The sequence below is a fragment of the Oculina patagonica genome, chromosome 14, assembly GCF_052425735.1.
Source record: "Oculina patagonica isolate OP01 chromosome 14, crgOcupat, whole genome shotgun sequence".
Classification (NCBI taxonomy): Eukaryota; Metazoa; Cnidaria; class Anthozoa; order Scleractinia; family Oculinidae; genus Oculina; species Oculina patagonica.
In genome coordinates this window covers 18,219,236-18,230,453 of record NC_135771.1, presented here as the reverse complement: position 1 = coordinate 18,230,453, position 11,218 = coordinate 18,219,236, and the positions used below count along the sequence as shown (strand labels likewise).

Genomic DNA, 11,218 nt, shown 5'->3' with positions numbered 1-11,218 from the left:
ACAAATCACTCTTCCCTTAGTTAACCTTTGATCCATGTCTTCCTTGCAGGAAAGACACTATTTGTGATTAGCAAACAACATTTTGTCTGGGAAAAAGCATGTTCACCTTGTCACTGGTCTAGCGAGAACAACCTTGCTGTATTCTAAGTTCATCAGATCTTCCTCTTCTAGTAATAGTCACTGGATGAGTGACAACACGCTTTTTCCCAGACAGAATGTTGTAATTCCTGCCTAGCATTTTGCCTTGCAATGCAATCAATCAACTGTGACAATGGACTGCTCAACCTGTATCAGCTGTATAACTTCACAACAGTTTAATACTTCAATCTACCTTTTGCGTCAAGAAAAATGTGTTTTTTTCTTACTTTTTTAAGGATTCAATTCTCACCAAATTAATCTGTCCAGGAAAAGTGACAGCCCTGGCATGTTCTCCTGATGGTGTGTACTGTGTAGTGGCTTGTGGAGAGAAAATTTACATCTGGCAGGTTGGTTTGAATCTTTAATTCCCGAGAGTTCCATAAGTTAAGAAATTTAATAATGTACAGCATAATTTACAGTACCACATGTACATGTAAGTACTGCTAAATAGCTTTCATTTGAGTGGTCACACACTAGGGTTTCATCCGCAGACTTGAAAGTTAGAACCACCTTGTTCAGCATAATAAACAGTACCACATGAAAGTACTACTCAATAGCTTTCATTTGAATGGTCACACACTAGGGTTTTATCCACTGACTTAAAAGTTAGGACCACCTTGTACAGCATAATAAACAGTACCACATGGAAGTATTGCTTAGTAGCTTTCATCTTAATGGTCACACACAAGGGTTTTATCCTCAGACATAAAAGTTGGAACTGCCTTGTACAGCATCATAAACAGGATCACATCTTGAAAGTAAACTGCTCTATGGCTTTCACTTGAATGGCCAAATACACTAACATTACTGCCACAATGACAAGTTATTTTTTATATTCTCTTTTCCTAAAGGTTGCAAGTGGGAATTTACTAGCATTGCTGTCAAGACATTTCCAGCGTGTCTCATGTCTAAAGTTCACTGATGATGGTTCTCATTTTCTGTCGTCTGGTGATGATAATTTAGTGATAGTGTGGAAAATGGCAAGGTAACCTTTAACCTGTAATTTCCAAACAACATTGATCTACATGTTGTTCCAGAAAATATAGATACATGTACCCCCCCCCCTCCCCACTGAAGGGTTCTTGGTTTGAACCTCTGACCTAGATAGTTTAATTTAATTAATTTAGTTTAGTTTAATTTGAGTTTAGCACCATACTTTCCTTTTTAGACCCCCTAACACCGTGGAATTAACAATGACCTTCCATGAGCAGGATATTTTCTGGAACTGCACAAATGTGGGATCAATATCACACATGCCTTTAGAAATATTTTGTACAAATTGCCCTGTCATAAATTTTTATTGGTTATTGTCCTTTGTCTGAACAAAATATTCAAAATATGCAGTGATGTATTTCAAAACTCCAAAAAGAGAACATGTATTTTTTTGTTTTTGTGGTGGTTGTCCGGTTGGCTTGGATTCATGTAATATTTGACCTGAAAATTGTGTAGTGGTGACAAAAAGAAGCATCTTTTTTCGGTTAACATACATTTGATATGTATGTTCTTTGGATGGCATCTACATACACCCCAGGGGGGTACTCCGGCTTGTAAATGACGGGGATGATCGAATGGAGGCAAAATTCAGGACCCAAAAAATCCCTAAGTCTTCCGACATTACCCCAAAAAATCCCTGAACCAAAAATAACCCCCCAAAAAATCCCTTGTCAAATTACCCCTAAATTGCCAGGAGGTGCAATAAAATAACACAAAGAACGCTCGTTTTGTTTATTCATCATACCATAAATACGCCAAGGCCGCGCCAAGGCTACTTGCCAAATTTTCCAACCCAAAAAAATCCCGGAATCGAAAATGTCAAACCCAAAAAAATCCTTCGATCATCCCCGTCATTAACAAGCCGGAGTACCCCCCCCTGGGACATACACATACACATGTATACATATTTTAGTATTATACTATTTACTGATTCGCTTTCCTTTCCAGGGTTGTGTCTTTTTCATCAAGCAGTTTAGGAACATTTGATTCAAATCTGAGTCCTCGGTATACTTGGTCTGAACACGCCTTACCAGTTACTGATATCCACTGTGGTCACGGTGGCATGAGGGGTCATGTGATCACTTCATCTCTTGATCAAACATGCAAGGTACATGTGTTGAGACTAGAAAAATAGCTAAAGGCCTTTAACTTTTAATTTTGACAAACATGACAAATATTTAGCATGATTGTATTTCAAATCATGGTAATTTTGTGTCCAGGTAAGGGGACTCCCATATCTATTTAAATATAATTGAATGGAATGCCGCTTCACAATTTTTTTCTAATCTTGAAGACAGTCACAGGGAATTATCTTAAAACAGGATGGTATAAAGACTTTCGAGAATCCCTGTCTTCACTAAAACAACACAAAGTGTTCTTAAACCGGTTACAAGTTTCAAACACAAGTACATGTAAGATGAATAACAAAAAGACACAGTATTAAATATTCAAGAATATGTCCTCAACTGTTAACTATGTCAATTCATCTTGAAATCTTTTTATTTCTCCTTGTAGTTGTATGATTTGAGTTCTGGGGAACTTCTATGTTCTTTTGTGTTTGACATTGGAGTCACAGCTGTGTCAATGGATGCTGCAGAACAGAGCTTTTTTGCCGGATGTGCTGATGGCAGTATCTACCAAGTAGAACTTTTTAGACGGGTAAGAAACTCAATATTTTTTTCTCTCAAAAATAAATCTTGTATTTTGAAATATCCATCTTCTTGATATACTGTTTAGGACTGAGAAAAACCCATTTCTATGTTGAATGCGGTCAAGTGTGAGGAACTTCATGTATTCAGCATAACAGAAAATTGCAGGCTAGCCAGGTTTTCCTGAGTTACGCTACTAGAAGTGTAAGCATATTTGCAAGCACAAGAGTTAGCGCGCTGGACTCTAGATCGAGCAGTCCGTGTTTGAGCCCTGGGCGGGGCACTGCATTGTGTTCTTGGGCAAGATACTTTACTCTCATAGTACCTCTCTTCACCCAGGTGTATAAATGGGTACCAGGGAATTTAATGCTGGGGAATCTATGTGATGGACAAGCATCCCATCCTTAGGGGAGTAAAAAATACTACTAGTCGCTTCATGCTACCGAAACCGGGATAAGCTTTGGCAGTATGGGCCCCGTAGTTCCAGGTTTCCCTTAAGAAACTCAATATTTTCTGTCCCAAGGCTTGTACTTAGCCTGATATGTCTTCTTGATGTACTCTTTGGGACAGAGAAAAATCCATTTTCAGTGTTGTGGTTAAGTGTCAGGAACTACCGTACATGTTTAGCGTAAGAAGAAGTACAAAATATGGCGGTTTGTGGAATGTACCACTCCCTATAATAGACCCTCTTAAATAGTGGATTTAACGCTTCACTGTTTTTTTCTCTTTAAGATCTTGACAAAACATTAACAACTTTTGTTATAAATTGAACTTTAGGGAATGAAGAATGACATTCACATGGAGAAGGAAGAATCCCTTATTTTTAATGGCCACAGGTATTTTCCTTACAACACTATCATAGTCCATTTAGCTTCTAATAATTTGTCTAACAGCAGGTTCAAACGGTGTTTTACATGTACCCCTTTCCCTCAAGAATTAACACATTGTACAAATTAATAGGTCACTTAAGAGCGGTTTTCACTCGAATGTCGAAAGTTATTTGCGTTTGCTAATGCTTTGGCTTTGCATTACTACGCTTAGTGAATGGTTTGAAACTCTCGCGCCACTTTCTCAGCCAATCAGAAGTGAAATCAAAACCAATCGTGACTCGCTCACGCACGTTTTGTCGCGCTTCGTGCGTGCGACATGTATTTGCTTCGAGTTTTGATTGGTACACTGGATTGTCTGGGTACTTTGTGATTGGCCAGAGTAATTACTTTGCTTTTGGTTTTTCGACATTCAATTGAAATCTACTCTAAAAAAATTGACTGCATATTCCTCCCGTTTTAGTAAACAAGTCAACAGTCTAGCGGTTTCAATGGATGGTACACTGTTGTTGTCTGGTTCAGAAGATCAAACTGCTCGTGTATGGCATGTTCACAGCAGACAGTGTCTTAGAGTGGTGAACCACAAAGGTAAGCTAGCATGACAGATACACAGGAACTAAAGTCTAAAACTAGAACCTGCTAAAATCTTACATTGTAAGCCAAGGCCCTGTCATGTTTTATACAGAAAACGAATTCGTCCACACATATCGTTTTCCCAGCGTTTTCTTAGTTTGCACCAATGGGTTAGTTTGAAAACGCAGTACTTGAACGCTACAATAGTCGTCTAAGATTAATGACGTCAGCGTTTGCGAAAACCTCTGTTTTTCGTGTTCTCGCTGTATACAACAATACGGTAGGGCTCAGTTCTTCAGGCGAATAATATCGGCATTTTCAAAAGCCTCCGTTTTCGCCTTCCACACTAAGGCGTTTACGAAACGCTCTTTAAAATGTCTCCACCCTGAGTAGCATTTTCAAATGCGTTTCGATCGTTGTAATGTGGACAAGAGGCAAAAACGCATGAAAAGTATGCGTTTTCAAACGAAAACGATTTCTAGTTTTGTGAGGAATGAACAGTTATTTATTTATTTATTAATAATAATTAATTATATTTATTTATTTATAATAACTTTATTGCAAGATGAGAAAAAATAGAAATGCAAAATGGTGTCAGCAGGGAGGAACCTTATCCTCATGAAAAGCTGACCGCCTATAACATGACCCACCTGTAACGTGTTTTCCCGCCCTTTCTACCCGTTGCGTGTTTTCCCGCGTTTGCCACAGGCTAACCCGCCTAAGATTGGCCTGTTTTATCTCTATTTGCTATTTTAGCACATAACAGCAGGTAGTCAGGCTCTAGCTTTTAAGTTGCGTTACTTTTCGCAGGTGCAGTGACGAACGCTCAGATTATTCCAAAACCTCTGTATCTCGACAACCCGCCTGCAAAGTCGTCACTTCCTCCAATCCAGCCGTTCAAAAGACACGTGCATGTACCGAGCCAATCACGTGAAAAACACGTGACTGCTCATTCAAGAACAGCCGATGGAGAGTCTAACTCGGATAGCATTCGTCTGGTGCTAAAAGGAAAATTAACCGAGGTATTGTTCAGTTGTAAGATCGAATATTAGTTCTCCCTACTGAATACCATTCACTTCATATAATGTTAGTTCGGAGAATCATCAAAATGGTAATCTTTAGTTGATGAATATCTGTATTCTCCCGACCTCTCCGGTGGACAATACATAGATATCGTAAGGTAAAATTTGATGTTGGTCATGGTTGTTTTTCTTTTCGCCAAATCAACTGTTAAAAGGCACTGCTGTCTTCTAAGATGCACTCCTCTTTTTATTTCTAAACAGGAAAGTAGTTTAAAACGTATGGAGAAGAATTGTGGAACTATGGCGCAACCAATTTTGAGTGAGGTAAGGTATCGACCTCTTCTGCAAAGCCTGCGCTCCCAACATGCAAACAACGCCCCTCTGAAACTTATAGTCCCTTTTGATGGGAGACTAGACTGCAAAACAGTCTCTAAAGCATCCTCGTACCCAGGGTCTTCGTTCCCTTTGACCCGCGGTCAGGAAACGAGCGACCCTGGAATGTTCCGATTGGAAGTCCGAAAATATCGGACTTCCGGTTGAATTGCGCATGCCTGACCGCTAAAAAGAAAGATGGCGTCTGAAGTGGAGGAAAGATAAAACCTTAGGAGAGATTCTACTGAACGGCAAGCAACTGGAGATCCTTTAGATCATTACTGTTGGAAAGAAATGTTTTTGCCTGTCCTGTCAGCCGTTTTCGGCAAGTTCTTGCTTTCCAAATGACCGCATCTTTTGCGGATTTATGGATTGTGTTCGCAGTCACTCGCAGACTTCTACAAAATTTTAACTCATCAACACTATAACACTATAAAGCCACTGGGGAACCTGAAGAATTTTCAACTCATCTTTGCTCACCTCGAAACCCTGTTATTTAGAGCTCCTGAAAACGGCAGAATAAGTTTTTAAATCATACGAGGGTTTAACTGTTGCACATTGTGGACGAAACACATATAGATTGCTTTGACTGGCATGGTATGTAAAATGTGGATTGCTATTTTAACAGGCGATATTAAAGATAGCTATAGTTTTTAATGGTCATACTGTGTATCACAATTTTTAATAGCTGTATTGTTTGGGAAATCCTGTAAATCTGTTTCTGTAAATTAAATTGTAAGATTGTTTGAAAACCTAATAATTATATTGACAAAGCAGTGCAGACGAGTGGTGGTTAATTTGTAGTTTGCCAACAGTAAAACTGTTTGTCTTATGTAAATTAAAAGGGCTTACTTTGTGTTTTAATTAAATAGGGAAACAAATCCACAAGCACACTGAAACATGTACAACCATTAATAGGCTTAACTTTGGTCCAAAAAGCTGTGAAAACTGCTGTAAAAGACAATTTCAATAATATTTTTATAATTTTGATATTATTGATTGTACTTCTTATTGATAAACTCCTACATGGCGGAGTCAAACTAAGCATTGATGCACCCATTCAACTAAATTTCTAAATTGTTTTGTTACAAGCTGGACACCCTTGGGACCAGCTCTAGCTTTTGACCTTAGACATAAATTCCCTGGTAAGACTTAATTTCCCTGACCAAGAAAAAATAGAAATCAGGTAAAATTGCAGCCTCTGACCATCCCCTACAGTCATCCTTTCCACCTATCACAAAGATAGCCTGTTTCTTTTCTTTCCTTTTTTGTTTTGTTTTATTTGTTGTTGACAAGTCAAACTGTCAAAATTGAAGTTGATTAAGGATAAATTTAGGGTGGCAGGGTAGCCTAATAATTAAGGAGCTGGACTCCAGATTGAGCGGTCTAGGTTCAAGCACTGGCCACGGTACTGCATTGTACTCTTGGGCAAGGCACTTTACTCTTGTAGTGGCTCTCTCTACCTGGGTGTATAAATGAGTACCAGCGAATTTAATGCTGGAGGTAGCCATGCGATGGATTAGAATCCCATCCAGGGGGTAGAAGCTCTGGCCTAATCAGCCACTAGGCTTGAATGTAGATTTTATCTAAGGATAAATTTCCCAGACTTTTCTTTGTAATATCAGTTTTCTCTAATTCTGATAAAAATTCCCCAACTTTTTTAAGACATTATTTCTCCAGCCATATCATATCCTGAAAACCTCTCCTGAGCTGTGGCAACCTTGTTATATCAATATCTGCCTTATACAGCAGATTCACAGGTAATCATAATGGAAGAGGGGTGGAAATTTTGGGCCCTTTGGGCTTTTTTTGACCATAGGGGACCTGGGGCCTTCTCTAGATCCAGTGTGGCCTTTGGCATCAGATTGGACTTAATAGATATTGGGCTGTTTGTTTTTATATGTGTCATTAAAAGGGTACTTCCAGGAGGCAGTGAGGACTGGGAGGCAGGGGGGATGGAAAGAAGTATTTTATCAGCAGTCCCTGAACCAGGAGTTAATATTGAGTTAATATTGTGCACTCCAAAAATACTTGTGGAGGCATTTTTAAAAAGCCAAATAGCAACATACATGTAAAATGGGAATTTACAGTGGAATCCTCTACACCTTATCTCTGGTATCTGAGCAACATAATAATTTACGATACTTGAAGTGCATCCTTACAATATTTAAATCTCGGTTTCTCTACAATAAATATAAGGGAATTTTGCCCCACTTTTATGGGATGTTACTATTGAAATGACCTTCCTTTATCTATACATAACTTGCCAACCAGAAAACATTTTTAAAAAAGCACTCTACCAGTATTATTTTGCTCAGTATTAATTAATTCATACCTCTTCCTCTCCTATGTTAAGTTAATTTTTTTTTTCGTAAATTATTATTGTTATTTTAACCAGGGCATCAAATTTGCTAGCTATATTTTGCCCTTTTCCATTTTTTCTTTTTCTACTTGTTTTGCTTTATATTTATCTTTGTAATTTTGGAATGGAATTAATAAATAATATGAAAACATGAAAATGAAAAATCTTCTACATAGTGGCTCTTCCAATCCCACTGATTCCAGATTGAAGTGGAATTTAGCAGTGTTGTAGCCTGTAAATACAGCTGACCATCACGCTCCGATCCGCTTGCCGCGTGGAGCGCAGCAAAAGTTGGGTGTTTTTGTGGAGGAACGAATACTCGAGAACCTAGAGAAAAATCCTTGGAGCAAGGACCTAGCCTGCATATACAGCCACCTCTCACGCAGCAAGCAGATCAGAGTGTGAGAGGCGGCTGTATTCGCAGGCTAGCAAGGACCAGAACCAACAACAAACCCACATATTAGGCTTGGTATGGGAATCGAACCCGGGTAACATTGGTGGAGGATGAGCACTCTCGCCACTGATTCGAACATGAACTTGGAGTACCGGTAAACTAAAATTATGTGACCTCAGTCATAAGTAGCTTAAGAATGGTATCTCAGGTCTCTGAAACTAAACTGGAAGTGTTAGTAAAAAGGCATTCTCCTATGGGGATCCAGAGTGGACGGGTATACTTGATACCCCCACATAAAGCTAACAAGGGGTGTCACCCAATAGGGTAAGTTCTTTAACCTAATTGAACATCATAAATAGGGTACTGGGAATTTCAAAATCACATTGTCATAAGCAACAGGGTACAAAGGTATTTTTTTAAATCATTTTCTGCAGTTAGTCCCTTGGATTCAACACAAACAAAAATACTGATTGTCAGGCATAGTGTCCTTTCATTTTCAATGATGGTCAAAATATCAAAACTTAAAGAAAGGTAAAATAACGAATTAATGTTTCCTTATGAAAGGTGTTACCAAGAGGGTCACTTACAATGTAAGTTAAAGGATTTTGACTGCCTGGCAGTGTCGAGCTAGCTGAACAATCCAGTAATTTTATATAACTGATTATGTAAACTCAGTTTTCATTGTGATTTGCAAGGTAGTAGAGAAAAATGTACGTTCACACAGCAAATGCTAAAAATAACATTGAACAATATTCTATTCCATTCGCTCTGTAAATAAAATTACGTCCATAAAACTTTAAATAAATACTACGGCCAGGTACGGCATGTAGAAACCTACCGCTGGATATATAATACATTTGTGAAGATCAAATCAAAATCTCAGTCCACAGTTTTGGGTTGCGGCTACAGTTGATTAATATTCCCCATGGTAGGACAAGTAATTTGAGCACTCCTTCTTCTAGCAGCTCGGTTGCAGCAACCGATGAAGCAGGTTATAACGGCCTTGCCGAGCAGTCTGCGATCCTAGGCCTGTCGGCTCCAAAGCACGAAATATAATTTATGATTCATCTACCATCTCCTAAGCCTCTCCAGTAGAATTAAAACTGATTCGTTACTGGTTTTTGTTCTGTTAAGATCAATCGAATGTTTTCTTAAATCGTTGCAGCATCTATCGATCTACAGACAAGATTTAGAGTTCGCCACTTCTCTTGTGTTCTTTCCGCCATATTGGAAATCTGGGTTACTTCCGGTGGTTTCCATTGTCTTTCAAAAACCAATCAACATCGACCCTCCAGCGGAAGTTTCGAGAGTCGCTCGTTTCTTCAAGCCTGCGCAGAAGGGACGAAGACTCGAGGTACGAGAATGTCTCTAAAGTCGTTAGTGTCTCTCCCCAGTCTCACTCACAGTTTTGACATTGGCTCCAGACCTCTCGCTCTCGTTCGAATTCCGAGCGCGTTCGCAAACGATACGACTGTTTTGCAGTCTAATGGGAAACTAACGACGTTGCGGACGTAAAAACTGTCGGGCGATTGTCATAAAATCTTCGGTTACTTTCCGAACATTTGCCGAAAACCGCACATACCAAGCACCAACCTTGTTCCCAGTGTCTCTCTTCCTCCCGACCCTAAGAGAGACCTTGGAAACAGACTCCAAGTGAAAAGGTCCGCATGGCGTGCTAATACTAGTTTTCTTCACATGCAGGTGGCGAAGCTTGAAGAGCAGGGAGCTGCGACAGGAGGAAAGCGACAGCTCTCCCGGCGGGAACTCGAAGAGGAATTGGAAAACGTGAAACGAGTTAACAGAAACTTTTACAAATTTGCCGTGGAAGAATTAATGACAGAAGTATACCAGGCAACTGAGAAAGATGCGACGTGAGATACAAAAAGCCAAGTTTTTAAAGGGAAAGCAGGCCTTTTGGCGTGTCTTGTCGTAGTAAGGTTTCGTGGTGATACTGAGGAAGAACTTGGCTAGTAAAGTCGTTCTTCTTACAGGAGAATTCGCCACATATGGGTAAACAACGGTCAGACTGTCTCTTCGCTCGAGTTGTCTGTCAAAGTTGTCGAAGCTTTGCAGAATGTGTACCTGGAAATGAAATATCCACTGAGAACGGAATTGAAGCCGGAATTTCTACTGCATACTACAGGCTGCGAGCTACAAGCTAAACGCTAAACGCTTTACAATACAACTTTATATCTATTACACACAACGCACAACAATTACAATAACAACAACAACACGCTTTGCACTACATACTTCTAGCTAAATCAGCGCTATACACTATACCATACATACTACAACAATTTGCTGTTGGATTTAAAGTGTAAGTTTAGTGTCAAGAAGTTTCTGGTTGGGTTTTAATCTGCGCAGCCAATCATTTCCTGGTAGCCAGAACTGGCGTGTTTTGTTTTTAAGAAAAGACGACAACAACAACAACAAGAGCAATATAAAGACATGCGTATCTCTGCAAACTGAACAGAGAATAAAAATAAGAATAAGAATAAATAATAGAATGAACAAATTCTTGTATCTAAAAGGTTAACTATTGCTTCAGGGTGTTCCTTTATCAGTGGAACATATTGAACAGAAGACGTTTTAAAAAGGTTGAATGAGTGCCTGTAACAATTTTTTTTTGTAATGGCAAAAGGGGAGGGGGGGGGGGGATAAATATATAAGATGGGAGGTATTCGGTGTAAACCGCCATCTTGCATTTACCTTAAACGTCAAAGAAGAACCTGGGGCCATGTACAAACGGTCGCACTTCGCACGAATGACACATGAAACATGCGCGCGCATTAATTGCATTGTGCGTGAAAAATAATGACGCCATAATATAATTCAAGAGCAAAAAGAGCGAAAGATGTCTCTTTCAGAAACTGGCTTTTCGTCAA

The 11,218-nt window shown here is 39.3% G+C and overlaps 1 protein-coding gene across 1 annotated transcript; it reads left to right on the top strand.

The window, feature by feature from the left end:
• Nucleotides 1-184: 184 nt before the first annotated feature.
• Nucleotides 185-10,825, top strand: LOC144639014 (WD repeat-containing protein 18-like). Its single transcript, XM_078498279.1, has 10 exons — nucleotides 185-220; nucleotides 375-485; nucleotides 990-1,123; nucleotides 2,080-2,239; nucleotides 2,647-2,790; nucleotides 3,558-3,616; nucleotides 4,071-4,195; nucleotides 4,991-5,202; nucleotides 5,464-5,526; nucleotides 10,032-10,825. The coding sequence occupies exons 1-10, from the start codon at nucleotides 185-187 to the stop codon at nucleotides 10,203-10,205; spliced, it is 1,218 nt and encodes a 405-aa protein (XP_078354405.1). The 3' UTR covers nucleotides 10,206-10,825.
• The last annotated feature ends 393 nt before the right edge of the window (nucleotides 10,826-11,218 follow it).

Excerpts from the sequence above, each read along its gene's own strand:
- LOC144639014 (XM_078498279.1), top strand. The coding sequence starts at position 185 with ATGAGTGACAACACGCTTTTTCCCAGACAGAATGTT. Across the intron at positions 2,240-2,646 it reads CTCTTGATCAAACATGCAAG|TTGTATGATTTGAGTTCTGG; the intron begins GTACATGTGTTG and ends TTCTCCTTGTAG. Across the intron at positions 3,617-4,070 it reads CTTATTTTTAATGGCCACAG|TAAACAAGTCAACAGTCTAG; the intron begins GTATTTTCCTTA and ends CTCCCGTTTTAG.